Source organism: Dermacentor silvarum, chromosome 7 (genome assembly GCF_013339745.2).
Source record: "Dermacentor silvarum isolate Dsil-2018 chromosome 7, BIME_Dsil_1.4, whole genome shotgun sequence".
Lineage (NCBI taxonomy): Eukaryota > Metazoa > Arthropoda > Arachnida > Ixodida > Ixodidae > Dermacentor > Dermacentor silvarum.
In genome coordinates, this window is record NC_051160.1 from 28,525,981 (window position 1) to 28,552,841 (window position 26,861).

At 44.2% G+C, this 26,861-nt stretch overlaps 1 protein-coding gene across 1 annotated transcript; it reads right to left on the reverse strand.

The window, feature by feature from the left end:
- Nucleotides 1-1,557: 1,557 nt before the first annotated feature.
- Nucleotides 1,558-26,399, reverse strand: LOC119457832 (ribosomal protein S6 kinase alpha-5). Its single transcript, XM_037719585.2, has 13 exons — nt 26,147-26,399; nt 25,839-25,954; nt 23,597-23,707; nt 21,983-22,170; nt 19,679-19,738; nt 18,164-18,314; nt 16,244-16,405; nt 15,851-15,970; nt 14,479-14,555; nt 12,556-12,700; nt 10,772-10,942; nt 7,707-7,919; nt 1,558-6,782 (listed from the first exon to the last, which is right to left on the reverse strand). Exons 1-13 carry the CDS (start codon nt 26,397-26,399, stop codon nt 5,712-5,714), a joined length of 2,838 nt encoding a protein of 945 aa, XP_037575513.1. The 3' UTR covers nt 1,558-5,711.
- Nucleotides 26,400-26,861: the final 462 nt, after the last annotated feature.

Consider the following 26,861-nt stretch of genomic DNA (forward strand, 5'->3'; position numbering starts at 1 on the left):
ATTTGCCGCCTCATCATAGAATTTGCACTTTGAACCGAATACTCTTGGATGCCACAACAATTATATGAGGTCATGCACTAGGCAGCAAGCAGGTGGCTGAAGTCCTACCCAGTCAAAAAAAGAAGAAAAAAAAAAGCAATTGACTCCAATTGGCTTTTCCAATATTAATCAACTGGGACCAATAGGAAGGAACCAATGAGAAAATCCTTACTTCCAACTGGTTACGATTGGGAGTTGCCAATTGTTATGATTAACTGGACCAAATTGGAACCGACTTGAAAATCCCTAGTTCCAACTGGTTAAGATTGAGTCAAAATGAAACCAATTGAGTCCAATTGGACTTGTATCCAACCAAGTTGGAAATCATTACCTCCAATTGGTTATGATTGAGTCAGGGATGCAACCAATTGAGTCCAATTGGACTTGCCAGTTTGAACCAGCTAGGCCCACCTTACATTCCCAACTTGGTCTAATTGGACTACCAATTAATAGGAATAAACTAGAACGTAACCAACTGGAAAATAATGTCTCCAGTGTATGAACCCATTAAAAGTAATTGGAATGAATTATAACTGTATATGCACGTAGTACTAAGGCTATAGCAAACCTGTTTCTGACAGCTGGAATCCGATTTAGGTTTGCTTTGTGGGGTATATATATATATATATATATATATATATATATATATGTGTGTGTGTGTGTGTGTGTGTGTGTGTGTGTGTGTGTGTGTGTGTGTGTTGGTATTGCCCGATTGCCCGTTGGTGCAATTGGTCATTCCAACCAAGTGGTACCTATTGGGTATAATTGGTCACTCCAGCAAAAACCAATTGGTCCCATTCCAACTGGTCTAATTGGTCCAATTATGTACTAATTTACGAATGGAAATTGTCCCATCCGTACCAATTGGAAAATTCCCAATTGGAGTCAATTGCTTTTTTTGACAGGGTACATACGTGCTTGGTTCTGTGGTAGGCGAGATTTGTGCTGTCACATAGCTACACGTACACCATTGGTGGTCCTTCAAAATCCATGAAATCATCATCTGAAGTGGGAAGTTGCGAGTATTCCACATCAGAATTATTTGCTTGGCAGTCATTTTGAACACTACTCAATTCACTGGGAAGATTACCTTTCTTAAAGCCAGAATTTCGCACTTCCTCTCATGTGCATTGGTAATCACACCATTCTATGCAGTGTGCCTTAGCACAGAGATGATGCAAAACTTGATGTTGATATATTGACAGATCAATGCATATGATATATTGTTACATGTGCGATTGATGATGCAAAACTTGATGTTGATATATTGACAGATCAACGCATATGATATATTCTTACATGTGCGATTGTTATAACTGGACAGTAGTATAAGTGCTTTCATGGTCGTCCCTGTGAAGAGGTCAAGGGATCCGCAATGCCCAAAAATCTGAGAACCACAAGCTAACCACAAACTAAAAAAAAAAAAAACAATTTTTTGTCCATTCAAGCATTCCAGTGGCACAGTGCATCTTAGCTTTGTTTTGAGAGATGCCAAAGCATGACACAAGAGGCAGGAAATAACTGAGAAATCACATTTATTTTGCAACCCAACATATTAATGTCACTGCACGTCACTTTCTTGAAACATACTGGAAGCACAAGAGCACATGAAGAAAAAAACATGGGGAGGCAACCAACATAATGCTGTGTCATCACAAGAATTGTGCATTGATGTTCGCGACAATGCTATGTCTTCACAAGACTTGCGCATTGACATTTGCACTGCACCATGGCTAAGTCATCTAGATGGGTTTTGAACAATATAGCAGTAATAAAAAAGCCAGTAGTGCAATGACTATTTACATGCTTTCGTACAGTCGTGCTGCCTTCGTTTTAACAATATATATATATATATATATATATATAACACTTTGCATGCGCCTGTCTATATTACAACTTGCACTCACATATCTTCAGGAATGGTCAACATACATAAACTGATAGCTTTACTGTACACACTTAAACAACTGCCCAGAAAGAAATATACACCAAAGGCATAGAGATTCTATGGAGATGTATGTCTGTATGAGCATCCTGTTTGTGCAAGTTAGTGCAGACAACTCTGATTAGTTTGCAAAAATAACCATGCTTACAGAGGTATGATGTGGGACACACACACACACACATACACAGTGCGGTATTATATTTTATGCCTGGACAAGCTATCACAAAGGTTTGATGAATGGACTAGTAACACAGCAGCAAGCACACATCTTTCCACCCTCATCGCAAAATAGACCTACTCTGCACGTCTGCTTTCCTGAAAGCAGCATGCCGGGAAGGAACTGGCCTGACATTGTCCGGTCGCAATCACTGCCACGTGAGGTGTCCCCGCGGGGCATTGTCTGATGAAACTCGTCCAGCGTAAAAAGTACGCACGCCATTTTGTGACTAGCTGTCTTTGTAAGAAAACTGTTTGTTCTTGTCTGTTAATTAAGGCAAGGCGAGCCTGCTGGCTTCTATGATAAGTTTTAAGAGTCATGCTTGTTACAAAGACTGACGATTCTTCGCCCTACACGAAAATGCCTGCGGCAACGTCTCTGCAAGTGCGCAGTCGTCAGGCATTGCTCATCCTAAGGCTGTCACCAAGTTGCTCACCAAAGCAGGCATTATTTCATCGTACAGTTCAGCCTTGCACTAAAACTGATCGCGGCCAACCACTTTTGCAGTACAAAAATATTTTCTGTTGCCCACTAACTTCTCAGGCTCTGCTCATGGGCTCTAGCTTCAGGCCATCACCTTGAATCTCACTGATTTGTCTTATCTGTGCAGACCCTACCGAAAGTTCTATGCACAGTTTCACAATTCTGTAAGTTATCCATATTATTTGTATGGGTATCATATGAACTCTATATTGATTCTACACTCTTCCGACACAAATCATGTGGAAGAACATACGGAATTATGAGAACACATGTAGATTGTTTTTATATAAGGAAATGGTCACAGTAATGTAAAGCGATTGCTTTTAGATGATAAGTGTCAATGGCAATTTGATAATGGTTTCCTAAAAGGCAGCTTTGATGCCGATAGTTGGCACGCAAGAGATGTACATGAGTGCTTTCTTATGAAAGCTGTCAGCAAGTCGCGACAGCACCTCTTGATTCGACAAATATATCTAAAAACATGTACAATTGGTGCAACCCGGCTCGAGCTTGTCAATATCACACATTTTTTCTCCATTTTTTGCACATTTCTTTCGTGAGAAATGCATGTCTTAGTAACCAGTGCATAAATTAACACAGTGTTAATGAAACAAGTACCTTTTATTCCCCAAGAGAGAAAAACGCCAAAGGCCCTAAGAATTTCATCTTTTTGGATACCACTACAGGGTCTGCCACTTTTATAGTTTTCCCCAGCACAGCCTTTCTTTTGCAGAGAAGGGCTGTTGCTGGCTCAACCAACCTTCTGACCGGCACATATTTGCCGGTTTTTGCTCCACACTCTTCCGATGAACAATTGAAAAGCTACGTCACGAGAACATCCGCGAGCTTGACATAGCGACAAAAAAAGACGAACTGGACCAAGCAAATTGCCACTAACCAGATAAAAAGTGCGACCACAGAGTTTCACTCTGCAATATCCTCAATTGCACTGCGTGTCATTTACAGCCTTTCGTGCACCGTTACCTCCTGGATTTGCACTCAATAAAGGAATCACGGAAAGAGTATTGGGTTTTTCAAGTGTATAAATTTATCACTACTTTACTCTCTTTTTTTTTTTTGTAATGTTCAAATGTCTGAAAGACGTCCTAAAAACGTGTCTAGCAATGTCTGTCACGCCTAACTCCTGGCAGCTAGTGGCTTTGCTGCAAAATAACGGTGGCAACCCCACATGCAACGCCACCATCTAAGCAAGGCATCGGTCAACTAACTGCACAAACGTCTGCAAGCGACATACATCTTGGATGCAGAACATTAGGCGGGGGCGACTCCAGAGCCTAAACTTATCCTGAGGAGTGTCGGCCTCATCGCTTATGTGGAGCAAGGAAATGGCTACGGCAGCAACTGCCTGTCAATTCACGAACGATACAGCAGATTGGCACACATGAACAAGAAAAGGCCACTCTGTGTTAGCTTGTGCGGCAGATGTAAATATTTAAAGGCCATTTCTGTATCTAAAAATACCTTCTCGGCTCTAAATCGGCGTGGATGCAGCGTTTGCGCAAATCCAACAAGAAAAACGAGAATGGGATGAGCACAAGTGTGCAGTTATTTTCACTCTACTGTTGTATCAATGCGAGAAACAGCACCTAAGCTTGGTGAAGCATCAAAACAACTTTCTCTTGCAAAACAGTACCTAAAGGGGCAGGAGGTGAATTGCCGCAGATTTTAAGCACTGCAAAAGGCATCCCAGAGACTGCATCAGCCAACGAACGCAATTCGGCAAGAGCACTTACTAAAATCATTGTCAAGATAAAAAGAAATATATTGCTACGAGGCAAAAAAAAAAAAAATTCCAAATGACAAGTTGTTTGCAGCAAATCTGTGGACAGCTTCAATATTAAACAAATTATCAAGCTTATACTATTGCTTTTTTAATGTCATGATACATGGCTAACTCAAAAGCTCCGTCTTTCTGATTAGAACAAATTTTTACAGACACGATGGCAAGATTCACAGCTGATGATCACAACTCGATGAAATGTACAGGAATGATGAGGCAGACTAACATGTGGCTAACAAGCAACAATGGCAAGGTATTACATGTCGGCACTTGTAATGGAATAAAAACCATGCCAGGCGGTTTCGCAGAAACCCTCAGATAACAGTTATAACCAACACTTAGTCACAATCTTGAGTAATAGACTGCCCTACAAGAACAGACAAATAAAACTGCCATAATGATAAATAGATGTAGGCAAAATTGGCTGTAATAAAAGCTCCTAAATCACCACTCATTTCTATGCTTTAAAGAATACAGCTATATTTAAATTGCTTTCCCTCAATTAAGAGCATCTTGTAAGTACTTGAATGTAGTACTATGGTTGAATGTTTCTCATGCTAGCTTCTCTTTCTTTTTGTTTCAACATGCAGTGTTAGTTGCCAGCCTAACAAAATCGGCTCGTCGCATTTTGCACGCAGTAGTCTTTCACATCGTTGCTGTACTGTATCCGCTTCAGAAAGACATGGAAACTTGCGCGTGACAACACAGGCTTGCTCGGCACCACAGTTGCAATCACCAATGACAAGACGTCAGAATCCGGCAAAAGTTCGTTCACTCCTTCAGCACATTCGAAATATTAAAAATGACCATCTCAGTGACAACCCGTCGGTTCCATTTGCAATCCTGCTGCAAATTCTGCAGTCCAGTCGTTCCAGCGATTGCAATTCTTTTGCAGCATGCCTTCGCGCCAAACTTTCTAGACACATTCCAGCAGCCACCAGATAAGCACTACCACTGTTGCAAGGAAATAACTTAATAAAAACCACTTTGAAACATGAGTTCAACATGGTTGACATCATCGAAGGGAACACATTCAATGCCTTTATTATAAATACCCTATAGCTTCATTTTATGTGCTCCCATTTTATTAAAACATCAATGCGATGACTTGGATGGAATTTACAATGAAAAAGATGGAGCCAAGCGCACTATTACACTACACCCCACTGCCACTGAAGCTATGAATGTGTGAACAATGTTAAAATGGCTAGGTTTCTAAGCCTGTGCTACCGTTGTTTCCGGCTTGGAGACTTCTGTGGCGACCGCCTTTTTGACTTCTTAGTGTTTGGTTCACTCTTTTCTGACCCGTCATCTGAAAAACTTGTTGGGACTGTCATGCTATCTTGCGGTGAAGGCCTCTTCCTCCGAGAGCGTGTAATGGGCCCTTCGGCATCAAGCAGTGCTTGTTCTGTGCTGGCCATGATCTCAGCTCGGCTGTCGTCGGATGTTTCAGCTGCCTCTGGTATCGTTGGCAACGAGAATGCAGCAACCTTCACTTCTGTGCCTTGCGAGTTTTCTGGCAAGTCTGTAACCACCGTGGCCGGCAAAGTGGGAGTTTCCAGCTTGCCGGACTTGGCCAAGGGCGCGGCCAGACCAGTGGTGGCGAGGTCTACGGTCATGGTCTCAATGTCATCGGTGATACCGGACTCACTGGGACGCTCCACCACATCAGGAAGTGTGGAAAGGTAGGCCGCAACCTTGGTCTCCGGATACGTAAAGACGCTGTCCACACTCCGAGTTGAGTCCTCGCGTGCTGGCACAAAGCCCAGCGAACGCGTTGAAGCTGCTGCAGCTGAGCTGAGCGACGCAGACGAGGATGAAGACGACGTAGACGTGAAGGAGCTCCCACTGCTTGTCGAGACGGAAGAGTCGCTTCGCACGTCTGCAGAGTTGCGCTTTAGCCTCCGGCGCTGAGCCAAGGGAGCCGCAGAGACGTCAAGCAAGCGGAAGCCGCCGCGGGTGGCGAGGTGGAAAGCGTCGAAGGTTGCCCGCACGGCCGATTCAGCAGCACGCGGCGAGGACGACGAGCTGAGGATGTCTGGAGTCATGAGGGAGGCAGACCAATGGCTGCTTCGAGAGTGCACCCACGGATGCGCACGGAGCTCGGCCATGGTCAGACGGCGTGGCGCTTCGACGGTGAGCAGGCCCCGGATGACGTCCTTGGCTTGGTCTGAGACAGGCTCCCACTGGGGGCCATTGAAGCTGAACTCGCCTTCGCGGATGCGCTGCATCAGCGCGGCGGCGCTGGCGTTGCGACTCGGCGTTTGAAAAGGTGCCCGCCCGGACAGCATTGTGTACTGCATAGAAAGAAAAAAAGTCATGGTTAATTAATACGTCATTAATGTGAGAGAAAGGGAACAAAGAAAGGAAATGTTGCTAGGTTAATCAGATACACGTCTGGTTTGCCACCGCTTGCAGGGGTCAGGGAAATAAAGAGATTAGAAGGAAGAAACAGAGAGAGCATTAACTCTGCATTCACGAAGTACACACAAAGTAGTGGCTACCTCTTGGTGTTTACCTTTAATGAGAGGTCGCACGAAAGAAAAGGTGTACAGTAATGCAAGTTCTCTAGGGCAGTTCTTTGGTATCTCCGCTGTTGTTTACAAAGAAAAAAATGTGCCTTGACTAAACATGCAACATTCTCATCTGGTGGAACATGGGTGTGCCCCCCAGTGGGCTGACAGTCTAAAGAACATTCAAACAAACACACTCCAGCTAAACTTCTTCATCTGTTAGTGCTTCACAACTCTTACTTACGAGTGTTGAAGAATCAGTTTAACAAACTTCATGTGGGCACCTGAAGCATAGGCCGGCATACTCACTCACGGTGCGACTGGATGTCTGAATGTCCGGGAATGAGTGCTGATTAATGTGAGTAGTTAGTATCAATAAAAATCAGGGACAGTGAGTTTGAGTGGGCGTGTGCATGAATGCAATTGGCTGTCGGCGAGTGTGCGTGGACGCTACTATGAACTTGAATAAGGGCTGGTGAGTGTGAGTTGATGCGAATGTGAGCGTGTGCAGGTAAGTGTGAATGAAAGCGAGTGAATGTGAGTGAGAGTGGCAGCATGAGTGAGTGCCAACGCACATGAGTGAGTCTCCACTTACTGTGCTGACCTATGCTTTAGAGGAACTACGGAGACTGCGTAATGTAGCTAGTTTTGCCACATAGGCTATGTCAAGAGCTAAAAAAAAGTACCACAGTAAGAAGAGGTGCGTACCAGAATGACGCCAAGGCTCCAAAGATCACAGGACTCGCTGTAGCCCGCAGCAGTGTTGCCCGGGCTGGCCTGCCTCAAGACTTCTGGAGCGGCATAGTTTAGCGTAAAGCAGGGTGTCTTCATGAGCTGATTGTCCTGAGGTTTCAACCGCGCAAAGCCAAAATCCACCACCTTGATGGTGGCATTCTCTGAGCTGTCCGTGAACAGCAGATTCTGCAAAGTAGAACAAAAAATGTATTTACTTGATTAGCTGAACCAGCATTGCAATGAGGAATATGATCGGTTGTTTGTAGTGCAGACGAGACTCCTAAAATCAATCTCGGTGATCTCTGTGCAAGGGCGGTACCTTGATATGTGAGCAATGCGGTGCCAGTTTTAATAGACAAGGCATCTCAGTCTTCGCCTGCGATGCCAGCACCAATGCTCCCCTAGTGGGCAGATTCTAGCTCTCAACTCGGTCAAATAACACGCGAGTAGCACACTCGAAGTTTCAATAAAAATTCTGGAGTTCTGTGTACCAAAAGCAGGATCTGATTTTGATGCCTACCGTAATGGGGGACTTCGGATTAAATTTGAGCACCTGTGGTTGCTTAATGTGCAGCTAAATCAATGTGCACAAGTGTTTTTTGCAGGCCGCCCTCATCAGTGCGACCACCATGGTTGGGATAGGACCCGTGACGTCAAGCTCAGCAGTGCAATGTGATCTGAGCCACAGCAGGTAAGCCTCAATCAAGAAACATGTGTAGAGTTTTTGTCAAAATAAATAAGGCCATCATGCGCATGAACACTGTTCGTGTTCCTTTTTACATCTTCACTACTCAAAAGCTCTGGAAACAGATGTGAACCCTCACCCTCTGAAACTACTACTAGTGTTACGATTTTCCTAGGTGCGACATGACACAACCAGAAATCGGCAGCGCCCCTGCGGTTCAGTGGGTTCATTTCTGCTGACAATGGCCGGATTGGCCGGTCGAAATGGGCATAGATTCGTAGATTTTCTTGCTGTTCCATCCCTTTTTCTTTTTAAACATAGCCAACCACAGCTTTTTTCAAACCAAGTATGTGCAATAAATGTGCAAGAACAATGCATTTCAATGCAACTTGGATTTAAACAGACAAATTTGCAAGGAAAGTAAGGATTCTACAACAGGTGATGGAAAAGGCTGCATGGATTAGAGAGCAACTACAGGTAGACAATGTTCCAGTAGAGATCAAGAAGTGGAGTAAGGTAGTTCATGTAATGCACAGATTGATAACCAGTTGTCTTTCAGAGTAGCACAATGATATGCCGAGGTAAGAAAAAAACACCGTAAAGCATGTTAGAAGATCAGACAATGCAATGGAGATCAGGAAATTTGCAGGCATATGGAATGGTGTCAGCTGATGCAGAATCGGGGGTCAAGTAAAGATAGCTGGAACAGGCGTTTGTCTTGCAGTCTCAACAATGATAAACACGCCAATCTTTCTATCTTACCGCATTGGTTTCCACATGAAAGACAACACCAAGAAGGATAACGACGAACAATTGCGCAACTCTTGTCTCTGCCTGCTTCACTCCTTTTTTTACCACACCTATGAACATCATCTTGCAGTAAATCACAGTTATCCTATAGTTTACATTATCACCCAGATGTCTGCAATACACACCTCATTCTTTCCAGACGCATTAACCAGCTGGAATAGCCTTCTAGAAAACAGTTTCACATGCCAACCATAAATAATTCTGGGAAAAGTTAGGTAACAATTATCTTGCCTAAATTTCTGTACTTTTTCCTTCGCCTCCACCCCTTCCTTCTTTCCCTGTTTTGTTCTTCCTCCCCAAATTACACCCATCTGAGAAAATCTCTGCACCTCTCATAATTTTTTTCCCGATCTTCTATGTTCTGTTCCTTAGATTCTCATACATAATATGGAATGATGAAATCCTTTTGTAGCCTTTGTCTTTAAAGAGAAAAGTGAAATGAAATGAAGTTATCAACTGCCTCAACAACAGGTCAACAGAGCAGAGGTATTCACGGAAATGCTCCAGACACGGAAGAATTCAGAAGCACACTACACACGGTGTGGTTGTGATTCTATTATATATTTAAAAAATAAAGAACAAAAAAAGAAGAATATAGAAAACTGGTTCATTGCTCTTGGAGAAATCCTGTAAGCTTTGCAGATTTTGCAGATACCGCAAACTGCGGGAATCGATGTTATGCGAAGCATTTTAAGCATCACTTCCTTGGTGAGGCGTGAAGCACTGTGAAGCATGATTAACTTGGGTGATCACAATGTCGATACAATGACCTTTGGCGATCACGAAGGCGGTACGATTTCTACGTAGCGCTCTACGAGGAAAGTGGGCTGGTCATGAAGATGGTGCAATCAACACGGTGTATCAGAGCGCGAGCTGTCACAAGGAATGTTGGTGAGGAATTGGCATGCACCCGCGCCGAGCGTTTCAAAGAGCTGGCTGGCTTTGGAACGGGAGAAGTATGCGTGCTATCATGGCCTAATGGTTAGAGCATGAGGTCACTGTGCTTGACAACAGCGGTTCGATTCCAACATTGGTTGCACATTATTTCCTTTTTATTAAAGCGAGGTGAGACTGGAACCTACTTAGCTACCTATCTGCCACAAAGTGCCAAGAATGAGACAAAGGATGCTTTGCATTAAAAAGAACTATGGGAATCATATGAGCTCGCCTTCCGTAGGGCTGGGAGAAGCAGCTTTTAAATTCACTGGTGAAACCTAGACAAAGCCATCTTTGTCATTACGAGACTGAGAGTGTCGATCTTACTCTCCTTTTTTTCCATGCACTTTCTGCTATCCTTGTTGTAGCCCCTTCTTGTCTGGTATGTTTGACATGCACCTGTGAATAATAAACGTTTGGCAGTTGTGCAGTTGTTCATTCTTGTCCTTCATATTGCTCTAAATCAAATAAATGAATCAATGAGTGCCAAGCATAAATCAAATGACTGAATTAGTGAGTGTCGTAAACCGAACTAGCCACAGCTGAAGCCTCATTAATTGTTTCGTGGTGATCGCAGCTTCAGTGGAGATAAGTGCGAAACACTCACCTCTGGCTTGAGGTCTCGATGCACGACGCCCCGAGAGTGCATGAAGTGCACGGCGGAGACGAGGCGGCGGAAGATGCGGCACGCCTCGCTTTCCGTAAAGCGTGCCCGCCTGCGTATCCTCTCGAGGAGCTCCCCGCCCGTCAGCAGCTCGAGAATGATGTACGTGTGTGCCTGCAGAAAGACATTACGAAATAATGTTATACTCGAGCGCCACAACTTAAAATGAGTAGTACTAACAATTATTTTTGAAGTTTTAGAAGCTCTACCACATGCTTCTCACACAGAAAAGGGTGAATGAAAGTACTGAGGTTTGCAAATACTGATAAAATATTTTGATTTGATACTAAAGTTGGATTTGAAATGCTGCACCTGGCATAAACATTTTCGTGATGTCATGACATTAGGCAAAATTTGGTGCTGTTGCATAGCAATAAGACCAGGTATGATGATGTTGCTCATACAAAAGTAAACAAGAGCGCTGTTCTTGTTCCTTCTGGCTATGCTCGCACGTGGCAGCCACGGCAAGTGCACGAACAGAGCAAACCAACGTATCGTCAATGTCACGCCGCATACGCGTGCTGGGTACTGAAACCGATTCATAGAAACAAGCATACTGAGATAGCAATTAAAAGGACATTTGAGGCGTGTCCTTTTGCAGTGTTCATGCCATCGGCGCCGCCGCCGTGCTGTCACTGTATTGGCGGCATGGTTGGCTCACACATGGAAGGGTTCGAAGGTCTCCAGAGAGACGTGCCAAGTGGACGCACGTCTCTACATTTCACGTTCCACGTAATCAGCTCTGCTGCGTAGGTCAGCGTTCTGCCTCGCACTGCTGGCACGAGCGTCCTGTGCACAAGCACTGAGCTGTGTTGTGCTTGTGCACAAGTTCCCGCTCAGCGGCTGTGCGCGTACCACACCGTCGTGCACACAGTGGTCTGAGCGGAACGGACAGTGTACATTAAGCTACGAATGCTGAAGGTTGTCCTTCTGTTTCATCTCGTGCACCATTGAAGAGCGACGCTCGCAATGCCAGTGGCAGTGCTCCTCATTACGGCAGCATTATGAAATGCCTGGCAGCTGCCAAGGGCGCTGTTTCTGCTGCACAGAAGCAATTGCCCCACGTGCTGCGGCACACCAACATGTCACCCCAGTTTATTCTTAGAGCACCGTCTGAGGAGCTTCAGCGCAACGCTGAAACATGCTATCACTTTCAATGCTCTGCCAAAAGGACGAAACTGCCCAATCTTTTCATAGTAAATTAGTTACGGCACTCTGAGGATTGGCAGTTTTATTCCTACCGGTTTATATATGCATATGGGTGCTGGTTCTTTACAAGCATAATGATCAGTTACGATAGCAAACCTTGCAAAACACATTGCATCAGAAAATTGGGGAAGTTGTAAAAAAAGGCAGCCTTCAGCTGGCTTTGCATGATGTAGAATTTCTGTAGCTGCATTCTGTCGCTATCTTGCCAATATGGTATTCGAAAAAAAAAATACAAAGCCAACAATTAAATTATACACGAAGGACCTGATGTGCAATTAAATTTTTTTCTGGTTCTTTTTTTTTCTGCTTTGCTTTGTATACAATTAACTTAGGGCATGTGCAGCCAGGAAGGTCCAAGAGAAAGCATGTTTCTCTGAATGAAACTCAGCTGATACTCGGCGCTTGTGTTGTGCTCCTTTCCTGTCCTTCGTAACGATTCAAAAACTCCCATTTTTTAGTTGCTGCAATGGTACAGATCGCACTATGAAATCATGTATTAAAGGTGTTACACCACTCACCTCATCCTGGAAGGCCTCCACAAACTGCACAACGTTGGTGTGTCCCTGGCACATCTTGAGAAGCTGCACTTCTTGGGTGGTGTCAATGCGGCGACTCACAATTTTGACAGCATAAGGAAGGCCCGTCTTCTTGTTGATGCACTTCCTGCAAGGTGCAGTCAGTGGTTCAGTACACTACGTACTGTCGTGCAAGCCATGCGAAAAGCATTCTGAAATCTCCTCGAAACATGTTTGGTCACTCGCAACATTTATATTTAGAGCACCGTCAAAGCCCAGAGGGCGTTGCAGAGGGGTTGGGTATGTACATAATTGTTGTACGAGTACGGAAAAAAAAAATGCGTTGAATCACTTGCTATCTCCTGTGGTGGCAACAAACACTTGAAAGACATACAGTAAAGTGTCATTAAAACGAAGTCCTTGGTACACGGAAGAAGCTTTGCTTTATACGGTATTGCGTTAAAGGCATCAAGACTCTTAATGAGCTAAAGGGTATTCCAATAGCTCTGAAGAATGTAAAATTTACATTGAAATATTGTCATAGTATTCTTACTAAAATCTAAACTACAACTGCCTATCTTTGCCTCTTCTCGATGCATTTCTCGCGTCTGTCTCTATCACAGGTTTATTTCAACCCATATCACTTGACTGCCAGCTAACTCATTGAGCGCACTGTCAAGTGTGGCAAGTTGGACAGGTTGGTAATGTAAAAACACATTGTGTTTTTGCCCAATAGCACATTGTGCGCATGGCACACTGTGTTCATTACACAGGCCATCCGAACACCGTGATCTTGCCACAAGCCTACACCACTATGTTCCCACAGTCACATTTTTCCCCGAACCACTTGAGACTGGAATGACCTTTCAAGACAAACTGCACTCATCAGCGATACTGTGCGTTTTAGATCTGCCATCGAGTGTTTGGACTCATCCTTGTAACGTCAGCACCATAAATTCCGCCGTTCATATGCCCACCCCTCATGTAATGTCTCTTTGGAGATCATCGACGTATTAAAAGATAACAACAAATAAATAGATTGTGGCAAGACGACTGTGATGAGATTCTGCTGATGCCCGTGAATGGCTGTGTCATCTGTCAATTGTCGTGGTGTGCTGCACAGTCCCAATGAACTGGCAAAACATGCCAGAGCGGTTTTACTAATTAACTTTGGATTACTAGCTTTAGCTCAGGATTTGGAATAGAGTAACTGCAGCCAGTCAGTGCTCAAGACATATCTATAGTAAGCAGAAATTTTGGATCCAAACTTGCAGTGACATGCTATTGGTGTTTCACACCAATGATTCCTTGCACACTGTGCAGGCTTAGAGGGGTACTGACATGATATTTTTGACTATTCATTTTTTTCACGTTAAAGGAAGGTCCTGGGCCTCTAAACTGGAGAAACAACAGTGACGAGCCTCAGAGCACCATAAATAATTTATTATATAACAGCTTTTCTACTAGGGTTTCGTTTTCCAAAAAGGTGCTGCATTGCGACGTCATACACAGTATGTGGTAATGTGGAAGCAGGACACTACTTTCTTTTGACACTTGCTTCGGCTCGCCTGGTTGCCACTACTTGCTGCTACTGGTTCCGAGGGCCAATGTAGCAGCATGTCAAACGACCTTGCATGGTGGAGCAAGTGTCAAAACGTTGAAATGTCTTGCTTCCATGTGACCATATGCTGCGTCATGACATCACAACACAGTAGAAACGAAACCGAAACTGGCTGTAGAAAAGCTATTACATTAAGTAATTTAGGGCGTTGCGAGACTTGACAGTATATTTTCTGGGGTTTAGAAGGTCCCGGACCTTCACTAAAGCAAAAAAAAAAAAAAAAACATACGATGACTCAGAAATATTGTGTCAGTACAGCTTCTATAAATGTAATGTGCAAACACGCAGATATGCACCAAACCCACCTGCAGACTGAGTAGCTTCCATCGCCCAAAATGCCTTCTCGTGCGATGAGGTCATAGTTTTGGAAGAATGCAGAGTTCTGTAATACATGAAGAAAAGAAGGACATGATTTCAGAATTCAAGGTAGCACAAATGGAAACAACAAACAGATCTAGGTTTGCACCGGTATTGCTTCAAAACATGATTTGCATTTTCAGGCCAGGAAAAAGGCTGGTTGTGATGAAAAAATTAAGTCAAACTCTATCATCTCAAATTTAGCAATCAAGCTGTGGCACCCGTCACACAAGGAAGACGTCATGGATTTGATGATACTCTAGTGCATCTCAGGCATTATCACACAGGAAAAGTTCCACTTCATTTTATTTATTACCACTTTAAGGGCCAGCAGGCATTATACACGTGGGGCAGTTGGAGCACCACACAAACAGTTGCCCCCGAAAGCTCCCAGAAGTTGGTCCTATGAGCTTTTACTTAGATTCAAGTGCAAAGCGATGCTCGGTTATTAACAGTTACCCAGCACCAAGCAGACACTGTCAAAATCTAAGATATTGTGAGCAGATGATGTGTTCAAACCCTCTCTCATCAACCCCCCCCACCCCCCCCCCCTAAATGAAACTGATTGTATCAGGTAATACACTGATTAGCTGTTAAGCAGAATTTCCAACGTCATGAAATCATGTGTCCATTAAATAATGCAAAAGGACTCGCTTGCATCATGCTCACCCTAAGAATACATATATTCTTTTTTCTCTCTCAAGAGGCTGTTGATACAGTACGCCATGGCGCGCAGCTTTGGTGTTGGAAATCAATTCGCAACGCACATCATTGTAGAAGGAAAACTTTGTAAGTCTGTTTTTCATTCCTTCATTGCAGCCACTTGGGAAAGTCGGCTTGCAGGACCATTGGCTGTTGCTGCACAGTTCAGTCTGTCCTAGTGCGGTCTGACCGGGCATACTGCTTTGCATTGTCACTGCAGCTCCATAGCATTAAGAAATTGTTCAACACCTCATGAGGGACGATTCGATTAATCCAATTCAATGTAATCAGTGTTTCAGCTGCATTTGGTGCAGAATAATTCTCTAGTAGGATGAAATGTAGTTGAGCAGGCCACGTAATGCAAAGAGAAGATAATTAGTGGTCTATTAAGAGTAACAGAGCGGATGACAATGAAAAGGAAGTGCCGTCGAGGACAGCTGAAGAATAGGTGCTGTCATGAAATTAGTGCAGTCAACTGAAGCAAGACAGGGGTAATCGGAAAATGCCAGCAGTGGCACCTCACCCTATAGTGGACGTCAATTGTGACATTGGCGATGAATTCTCCAGTAATGAACAAGACAGAGGCAAGAATGGGACAGAAATAAACTGGTGGCTCACCTTGAACTTGGCAGCAAGCAGCTGAGATATGTTCGGCCGGCTCTCGCTGGGGCAACCGAGCAGCTCGTCGGTGAGGATGTTGTCGCTGAACAGCACAGACGGAGCAACATACGAGTAACCCTGCAGCGATGAAAATTTCAGGGCTTGATGAGAATGCTCAACAAATTGGGTCAGAAAAGAACGCTTGTTGTAATGACAGAAGAGAAATCGTAAGCTACATAGACAAGTAGACATAAGCCACTCAAAGACTTCAGGGGAAAGAATAAGTGGATGTGCTGAAATCTTCAAAAAAAAAAAGTATGTGTCACGGTGGATCGAAGTGAGAAGCTGGAGAAAACTCAGCGGCAGCGTTTCACGCTAAAATGTTTTTAGATTCACAGATAGGAAGCTCACCTTGAACACTTTGTCGTCACTGACGGGCGCCAGAGCTGGCGAGTCAGCAGGAACCATGGAAGTGAACTCTTCTGCAAAGTTGCTCACGTCTAGTTCGCCAGCAATCTTAGGAACAAAAGGCGCTGCAATTCTTTTTGTTGCGAGGTCCTCCCAGTCTAGGCCCTGTAAAAGATGACAATCTCGGTTTTGCTTCCTGCTAGCTTAAGCCAATTGGACGACAGAGCAGTCACAGAAGCTAAAATATTGAGATCCTGAGCTCAACCACCATTTGCACAGTAAACCACTATATACGTAGTCGGTGATAACCTAAGACTGCAATGAAAAAGCCCAACTAAAAAAAAAATTTGTGTAGATGTGCCAGCCAATTACGCTCCGTCATTTCAGTGATGTCAAAGCAGAAGTAAACTTCTTTCAATATCAGTGTCTCTTGAGAACTGTGTTTCAAAGCGGTGAGGCACAGAAGGCCAGTGCGGTGTGCTTTTGTAGGCTGAGCTTGTACTCAATTCTTAGGTTTTCACTAAGTATAAAGTAGTGGTGCGTATTTGAACGTTTGAACATTCGAATCAAATATGTTAGTATTCCTTTCGATCCAAAGGACACTTTTAGTATTCCAGACATTCGAAGCCCCTAAAAATTGCTGTTGTCAGTTAAGTTAGCTTCATCGCAGTACAGCCATGTTATGTGGCGAAGCATACAGAATGTATTGCAGTGGAGCATAATTCTTGTGCCGTGAAACACATGAAAAGTATGAGGGGGCACTGTCGCAGGGTCTCTGCTGGTGCTTATGCCTACCCGACACTATCAGCTCAAGTACCCACACTGTGCTGCGTCTTCATGCATCTGAACAACACCAGCCGCCAGTTGGACACCTCAGTCTGCTAATAATCTGGCTAAGCGCCTAAAAATACGGTTTCCAAATTACAATTTCACCAAGCTTGGCAATGTTTTTAGACCCTAGTTCTAAAGTATACCAGTTGCATACCCCCAGGATGCTTCAAGGGGAAACTGGATTAAGAAACTGGCTTTATAAGAAGCAAGAAAAGTTTCAACACCAAAAAACCCAGATGCATATTCAACAATGAAAGCTTCTGAAGAGGCACCTTCCACGTCAGCACTGTGAAAATATTTTGATGAGCTCACCAACCTGCAGCAATTTTCAGTGCCGCAAGCAAAGGTTGAAAGATAGTTATTTGCACAATGAAATTTTGGGACGAAAAGAACATCCATGAGAGTGGTGGTGTAAGCACAGTGCCCACCGTTGGCTCGGCTTGCTAAGAGATACCTGCTGATACCAGACACTGGTGCGTGTACAGTGAGCAGCTCTTTTCGGTGTCTGAAGGAATTGTGACATGCAGGAGGGCATGTCGCTGCTCCCCGAACCATATTGAGCAACTCTCCTTCCTTCACGACAACATTAAATAACTGCAGTGATGATACTGTCAAGCAAAAGTGTTTTACTTGAAAATTTTGTTCACCACAAAGCATAATTTTCTTATACATTATTTGCTGTGCAATAAACTTCCTTATTTTTTTCGTACGTCTGGTTGGCGAAAAAAAAAGAAATTGTCAACACCAATAGTATTCGTATTCGAAAAATATTTGGAGAGGCATAAATAGAGGAAATTCAACAAAACTGGAAAAAAAATATACAAAAAAAGGTTTCATATCTGATGCCACCTCTCAAGAACCTGCAAGATGCATGTAATGAACAGTGATATGCACATCATGGTTCAGGCATTTCAATGTGAAAATAAGGCTGAGAGTAGACTAAAGGAATTCATCACATACAACATCAAGAAAAAACACAATCCACTGGGTCGCTCATCTAAGACAGACGGTAATGCTTGGACATGCATTACCAGCTATTCAAAATATTCAAAAATAGAAGAATATCCAAAATAGAAATCCAGCTACACGTACCTTGAAAAACCTGTGCTTCTTTATTTCAAGGGCATCATCGATCCCACCGCCAAGCCTTTTCCTCGGGTCCTTGATTAACAGCTTCTGGATGAAGTCCCTGATGTCACCTGAGATGCTGTCCGGTATAGGTGGCTGACTTTTTAGTATCCTCCTGGAAGTAGTGAAAAAGGCATTCACATGAAAAATGTGTCCATAGTTTTGTACCTGGTTGCAGTACATTGGAAGATAGAGGCATAATGGTGAGCAAGAGTATGGACAAGACAAAGGATATGAAGATACGGGAAGACACAGCTATGGTGCTGTGGCATTACTATGGATACGAAGACAAAAGATAGGGAGGAAGAGATATGGTGGTGCGGCAGCGCTACAGATACGAAGACAAAAGAAGACAAAAGATAGATGAAGATGCAGGTGTAGTGGTGTGGCAGCACTTCACAGATGAAGACAAAAGATACGTTGCACATCTTTCGCCTTCGTCGATGTAGCACTGTCCCAGTACCATTAGTGCTCCACAATTCTCCCGGTTTTCAATTTTAATGCTGGTTGCAAGAAATTATCACCTCTACGTGGCAGGGCTTACCACAGCACACTGCCCTCTGTTCAACTCCAGGCAGAAAATCCACGGCAAGCCAAAAAGTTTGCTTCAGACGACGCTTCTTAGTCGATGGCAAAGGAGTGTTTCTCACGAGAACCTTTTTTCAAAGAAGTTTCAGCTGCAGGCATGCTAAACAAAGCTTGAAGTAGTAAAAATTATTCCTATGATCCCAAACATGCCCTTGGCTCAACACATGCCAACTAGAGTTACTGTACATGTCTCCCTTTAGTGAGCCAGAGTTGCGCACCTATTTCCATTCGCTGCTCGCGCTCCTATTCATCAAACGTAAGCGTGCGATTCCCAAATAAATCATGCAATGCGGAGAAGTCACAGCTAATGCACAGATAAACAAAATTGGCGACGGCAACGCCACTGTGTCGCCACAGTTTGGCTATTTCTCTGATGACTAATGTCCAGGCGACTGCTTTGGAAATTTGTCTTCTTTTTCTTTCTTTTTTCATGCAACAATTACATGATAAACTTTCTTTTTCTGCATATTTTTAACTCATTTAGGGCTGCTGGTTGGCATGTCTTTCGTCAGGTGGCGCCAACAGTCTGTGCGCAACAAAAGATCCAGCGCTAGGCAATGTTTTAGTACATGCAATGGGATATTTCTATTCGTTCCGAAGAAATCACATAACTACCAAAGCTCATATGTACAGGTTTGTAATTAAGTGGCCCTTGAGTGTCCCAGATAAGGCGGGTAGACCATGGGGGGGTAGCACAGGTTGACCCATAATCGCTCATGTTGCGACGAGTCTGCTGTTCATGTTGCGACAAGTTTGGCTCCCTGTGAACATGACACGTGGCTTCCCCTAAAACAATGGCGCACCATGCACGCAAGGTGGCGGACCTTTGCGCAACTCTGCTCTCGTAGGGAGAATGTACAGTAACTCTAATACCAACTGCTAGCTGCTCACCTAATTACCACGTCTGTTGAACAGCTCCCCTCTTCCTCAGGTTTTTCAGGAGACGCAATCCTGAAATGGGTTTCATCGTGGTATACACTCTGGTTCTGCTTTGCTTCACACTGGCATTAAGCCATCTGATGGATTTTGTCACTGGCCTACATCAAATCAAATGATGGGGTTAAACGTCACAAAGAAACACACGAGCTATGAGGGATGCCTTAATGGGGAGCTCCAGATTAATTTTGATCCCCTAGGGTTCTTTAACATGCACCTAAATCTAAGTACAGAAGCATTTTTTTGCACTCCGATGCCATCGAAATGTGGCCGCGACGGCCATGAATCAAGCCTGCGACCACACTGTTCACCAGCAGAATGCCACAGCCACTGCTTGAGCCACCACGGTGGTTCATTGCTGACGTAATGACATCATTGGCCTTCTTCATCGATGGCAACAGTTTAAAAAGACCATGCAGTTCTTTTCTTCTTCCTTTGTGTTGCTTTTCTTTAGTAAGCAAGCAAGATGGTGCCCCCTCCCATGATACTAGTTTTATGCACTGTGTGCATGTGCCAAGTGAGATCACTTAATCCTGTAACAACTTTTGGAACTGGTAGGCGAATAGCAGCTGAATCAAAAAGTATATTTCCTACTAAACAACAAATGCAAGCTTTTGTTTGAATATGTAGCTCATTGCAATGATTAGAACAGGAATGTCAGGCCATAATCGTTATAACTAGGTCCTCCTCAAAACGCACTCTCTCATATGAGACTTCCATGCACAGATGTGCACAGATGACGTGCACAGATGACGAGCCCAGTTCATCAATCCACTTTTGTCAAAACTTGTGGCTGACCGACAAAGCTCATTAAGACATTTTCTTTCATTTCAAAGTCAGGAAGGCGTTTCTTGCTCGCCTGCGGCTCTAGGTGTGCTGAAACACACATTGGAATATGAAATAGGTCTTGTAGATCACATTGAAATGAATCACTGATTGCAGTCAGCTCACATAAGTTCGAACACTTAGGACTACAGATTTTTGTATGAGCTATCAGCTAAACAAGATATGATCCAAAACAAAATCATGGCTTTTAGATGAAGACACGCGCAGACTTAGTCATGCTTGAACAAAGATATAGGGCAATAAAGGTTTCGCAAGTGTATGCACGTAATAACCAGAAATATTTGTGGAGAACAAGCCGGTGGCAAGCTTTTCATAGCAGCGCCTGCCAACACACACGGGAGCCCTATAAAATGCAGGCGTATATCGACAACTCATGCTTAAGGAATGTCCTCCAAAAAGTCTACTAGTAGTGCACCTTTACACTGCAAAGCCCGTCCTTGTCGTTAATGTTCTTTTCGTCCTCGTCCTTAGTTTTATGAATGCTGTCAAGATGAGCCAACTCGCCCAAATCAAGGTATTGTTGCGGCAAGCATTTTAATAAACTGAAATATGCGACTGATTTGATAAAACTAAGCTGCTTCGAAATTCAATGAAAATGCAAACGGATTAACAGGATGTTGAAGTCTAAATGGAACATATTGAGTACGAAGAAAACATCAGCACTTGTCTCGGTAAAACAACTTAGTTGTCCGTCTCCTTTCTTGTGTTTCATCCGGGCTCAACATGTTCCCCTCTGATATGACAACCAACTAGACTAATGACATGTCCTGTTCCGGCATGTTCAAAAGCTAAATGCAATTTTGAATTATCCAGGCTTGAATTAATGCAAGTTAGCTATATTTTGTTCAACTGATCCCACCAATGTTCAGAACACTCCCCCTTCATTGATGAGTGTTCTGAACTTCGGTACAAAGTTTTTTGTGACATTCTGTCAGTAGTTAAATGTTTAAAGGCCAACTGCAGAGGAAGTTTAAACCACATAAAAAAATAACTAGTTTTAGATAGTGCAGATACAGGCCAACCTGCTTACGTAGTACGAGTGGATGCGTCACAACGAAACAGGTGATTTAAACACTGAAAACTGATTACTGCTTGCTGTCATTAATGCTTGTTGGAAATGACACAGAACCCACACAATTCAGAACAAGCGCAGCTCCTGGGCATGACCCCAAAGATCAAGTGGGTGCCTGTGGCGCGTCGGAAATCTCGGAGGCCATGGTCTCGGTTTTGTTTCATGTTCGCTCATGAACAACTCACATGCAACTTAAAGGCTGTTAATAAGACGGTTACCAGCCTTCAATATTCTTTAATGGTATGTATACTATTCCTGTATGACCAATTCAGCCAAGGTTATATCTCACTGCAGTTGGCCTTTAAGGGCCCGTTAAGGCAAGCGGATGGCGCCACACTCACTTGGAGATCTCAGCCTGGTTGTTGCGCTCGCCCTCGACCGTGAAGGGTGATGCTCCCGTGAGCAACTCGTACGTGAGCACCCCGACGCTCCACCAGTCGACGCTGAAGTCGTGGCCCGTGCTCCCACCGCGCACCACTTCAGGTGCCATGTACTCGATGGTGCCACAGAACGAGTATGCCCTCTGGTCCTGGAATGGGACAAAGGAAGACGAAACAGATTAGATAAGACATTTTTCCCAACCTCAGAATTGGTTCCAATAGAGTAGAGTCAGCTAAAGTACATTCTAGTCAGAGCCATGACTGGTCTACAGATTGTTTCAACGGGTAAAGATACATTCATTTGACAGACAGAATCACCGACACACACCTGGGTTTGAGTGTGATATGGCGTATTAGAACCGAACATTGTCACGAGCGACCTGTACAGTGCTCAAAAAATGAAATGCAAACAATTTGAAAACTACTCCGAATGCACTGTTTTGTCTCCAGGTTCACCTGCACCTGCAAGTGTGCATTTCAAGTCTGCAGGTTCACCAGGTTCACCTGCAGACTTCAAAATGCACACTTGGACTACTCCATGCTTAGCAACCGGCTACAGAGTAATTTCACATCGCACCTTCCATGTAACTATCGATAAAGGCTGTTCGTTGCTATTTGCACTGCAATTTCTTAGCATTATACATAACTGCTGTTATGTATAATGTTATGTATGTCACGTACGCACACATTTTGAATCATTGCCATGACACCCTCAGTTTGACACATAAATCAGAAATTATTAAAGTCGTGTGTAAATCAAGCTCAACTGTTTGGGTTCTCAACAGTTTGGTTTCAGAACTAAACATTAATTGGTGCCGATTTGAGCCAAAATGGTCTCCACTAGAGCCAGCAATTGTCAACCTCTAGTGAGTAAGACAGTAAGAGTCGGTAGAACCAGCAAAAGTCCGTTGGCAATCGTCAAATTCCGACTGTAAACTGATCAATCATGTTTTTGTTTAGAAATCGTGGCTCCTTGCCTCCTTGAATCAACTGGTATTTGATGGCGCTCGTTTTGCTGACACGTGTTTCTAATTCCTTGACATTTTTTTTTCCTTTCTTTAACCCTTCTTTTCTTGTTACAGTATGTCTGACCAGCTCACTTGAGCTTAAAGCTCAGCTACAGTGCAGAACCGAATTCCAAGGACAGTCATTCTAGCCCAGTTAAGCCAAGCATAGCAATGCTTTGTAATGGGCCAGAAGCAGGAAGGCCTTGTCCGAAAAACAACAACGACAACAACCAACAAGAGAATTTCCCCTTGCGTCACCATCAGCAGCAGCTCAAAGCCGCAGAAGCATTTAACAGGTGTGACTCCGGAAGAAACGCGCCGCGGGACGCTCGAAGGACAAGGCAGACCCCCAATCGCTGCCGCATTTCTTTTCCCGCCCGGTAGTTTCCGAGAAGGAAGTGTACGGCACGGCGGCGAGGAAGAGAAAGGTTGAGAGGCTGGCATGCGGCGAGGGGAAAGAGAGAGGGGGAAGAAGATGGAAAGGGGATGCAGAGAGAGAATTGGAGAGGGGAGAGAGGTACATGGTGGGTTTCCACGAAAGTGGGTCACGGGGGCTGCTGCCACTTGCCTTCTCGTGCGGAAGGAACTCCTTGCTCAGTCCGAAGTCTGTCAAGACGATGTGTCCTTGGCTGTCGAGGAGGATGTTCTCCAGCTTGATGTCGCGGTAGATTATCCCCAGCTGTGGGCACAAAGCAGGGCAAAAGAGTAAAGCATATGTAAGAGAGTGCCACAAACTAAAGCCACATATTTTCACGATAAGAGCAACAACAACAACCTATTGTTTCCAGAAAGAATGCTCAAATTCCTGGAGAACAAACCATAACCTTTACGAGGAACTTGCTTAATACATAAGCAGACCAGTCAGAATACTTCAATCTGCAATTTAATTCTTGCCTTCAAACAGAAATTATAGCACCCATTGCTAAAACTCAACCAATCGCTGCACCTTCCTTGCAGTGTGTTAGGCGCTACTTATCGTATTTCTTTTCGAAATTTTGCACGAATGATAAGTGTTCACAAAATGATGAACACGAAATGATGCAACATCATTTTGTGTTCGTTAACAGGGAAGATTCCCGTTTTATTTTTGTGGGTTGAGCTGCTGGACTCGGAGTACTAAACATCGTAATGTTTTCACCTACAAAACTGGGTGGATCAAGGTAAATTTATAGTGGCACAGATTCTACTATCCGATGTGTCAAATAAATTTTGTCCCGACAAACGTCTGGTCGTAAGAGATGCAAACATAGCATAGACATTCAGACTCCCCAGTTCAACTCAACTGGCACGGAAAGCATTGAGTACATTTGTTCTCCACTGCAGGTAACGCAATGCTCAAGCTTTCTCATTTTCTAAAAGCCAGCATCTCCAGCTTACGAGCAAAGGCAAGCCCACATGTCAAAGTAATCACACAAATGAATAGTGCTGGCAATTATTCCACTCAATTCACTCGTAACACGCCACATTAAAACAGCGACACAAAGTCACTTCGCTTGGATGACAATAAAGAGATAAGCAAATGGGCCGGTTCTTTTCACTTTTACCTTAGCAGGATAGCGTGCAGAGGCCCCTCGAGGCGTGAAAGCAGGAGGTACACTTCCTCGTTCAAAGACAAGAGAGGCGCTGTTGTGAAAGGCTTCAAGGACTACTCCTGCCAGAATCTCTTTTTGATATTCACCCCGGATCTAACCTTGCCACTACAAGGCTACGCAGTTGCATTGAACCCCCCCCCCCTCCCGCGCAACAGTAATTCGAGGACAGCCACCTCTTTCTCTTTGTTCAAACAATGCAGAATCAGTGGCTTCTGGTGGGAGACCTGAGTGAAGAAGCCGTGCACGCAAATTGCCCCCTTCCTGGGTGAAAGTCGGAAAACGGTGGTCACAGGGTCGACATTGCATTAAAAGGTTCTGCGCTTTCGCCTCTGCCGGACCACGAAAGAAAGAGGACTGCTGGCATCTTTTTGGATTTTACCCTTAATTCATTTGCCTTGGCCGTTCTTGTGGAACGTTGGGCAGCCTTTTGTTATTCGTGCTTTGCATCGCGTGGCAGCTGTTCATGTGGCCAAGAGAGGTTGTGAGCATTGTGAGAGACGATCATTTTTCATATTTCGAGACAATGGTTCTTCGTGAGATGAGCTGTCAGACACTTGCGCAATGTGGGAAAGGAGCAGGCCCATGCTTTGACAGAGTATTTCAGAGCACAGTATCATTAAGAAAGCCTGGGTTCTGAAAGACAGGCTGCAATTGCGCAAAATGAAGGAAGCTTTACTTATTTCAGTTCCGTATTTTACCTTTACAAAGCTCCAAAAGAAAAGTAATACACTTGGATAAAAGACAAAAGGAGTGCTTGTGACAGACTCATCTTGACAACCGTTTTATAGGAGTGCTGGCTAGCAACAAGTCATTGCTACAAAGTACAACAGTATTCACCGACACACTTGCACTCGCTCACGTAGCAACCTGTTTGCAAGTAGTTTGTTCATTCGATTACCGAGTAAGCCACCTGCCGATTCTGCACTGCCTGAACAGGGGGAAGGACGAATGCTGCATACTGTAGCATGCGACGAAATTCGCGATGTAACGAACTATTTTTTATTTCCCTGTCTTAGTCCTATTCAATTAACGAAACCTCGATATAACGAAGTTTTTCGCTGCAAGTACAACTTCATTATATCGAGGTTCGACTGTATAATTTTCTGCATATTGCATACAAAACCAAGCTCACATGCTATGATAGATGCAAGTGATAGAACACTGAAAGCCGATAAAAAAGGGGGATGGGGAGGGGGAATTGGCCATGACATCACTCACCTTGTGCAAGTGTTCAAGAGCCAGCACGATTTCTCCTATGTAGATCCGGACCTCGGACTCCGTGAAGTGGTCTCTTTGGTAGAGGTGCGTGAACAGCTCACCGCCGCTGACATAGTCTTGAAGGTAAAGAACAGGACGCGAGCGCCACGTCACAAAAGCATCTCGTCATATTCTTTTTTCTACAATGTCAACATGCACTGCACCAGATGGTGCGAAGCTGTAATGCAACTCTTACAAAGCGCTGCTAGAACGAGAAACAAAACGCACAGAATTCAAAGTTTGCAATTAATTCCAAAAATTTAACGCACCAAGGATGAGGTGCAGCTTCGCATCCGTCTGGAAGGCATAGTGGAGTGTCACCAGGAATGGCGACTGGCGGATGGCTTCAAGGACCTGCCGCTCCGTGCGCGTGTGCTCTAGCGTCTTCTGCTTCTGCACGATGGACGCCTTCTTGAGGACCTTCATGGCGTACAGCTTTCCGTGGTCCTGGCCGCCAACCTTGCGCACCAGGAACACTTTTCCATAGGCTGCAACATAGGAAAGGCAAAAAGGAAATCCCATGTGAGCCTGCAACACATTCACAAGGGCACTTTATCGAACTGGTATGTATCCGCAGATATTTTGTTTATTGCTTGATTGAATGACTGCAACGCTGATGCGAACTAAGGCACACGGAATTACAATTGCAGTGCCCATGTTCTGCCCATTGCCTGCTGATGCAAAGGTGTTGGCAGCAACAATAATTATAATATAGTGGACTTCGGTCTTCCCTCCTCCTTCTGCTGAGAACAACTGCAACACACCCACACAACATTTTTAATGCGTGATGGTTGAAGAAAGCAGTCCCGAGATGGCCCTACCAGTGCTGCTGCTGCTGCCCTAGACTTCTCTGGTGTTTAGGTATTCCGTAAAAATGGACTGCATTTTGTAACTACTCATTTTCTTTTCCTCCTTCTTGCCTTTCGTTACCGGCTAACACGAATCCACACCCCCGCTATCACCGGGATTAGCCACTGGGTAGGA

Excerpts from the sequence above, each read along its gene's own strand:
- LOC119457832 (XM_037719585.2), bottom strand. The coding sequence starts at position 26,399 with ATGGGATTTCCTTTTTGCCTTTCCTATGTTGCAGCCTATGGAAAAGTG. Across the intron at positions 23,708-25,838 it reads CTCTTGAACACTTGCACAAG|CTGGGGATAATCTACCGCGA; the intron begins GTGAGTGATGTC and ends TTGTGCCCACAG. Across the intron at positions 14,556-15,850 it reads TGCTTGCTGCCAAGTTCAAG|AACTCTGCATTCTTCCAAAA; the intron begins GTGAGCCACCAG and ends CATGTATTACAG.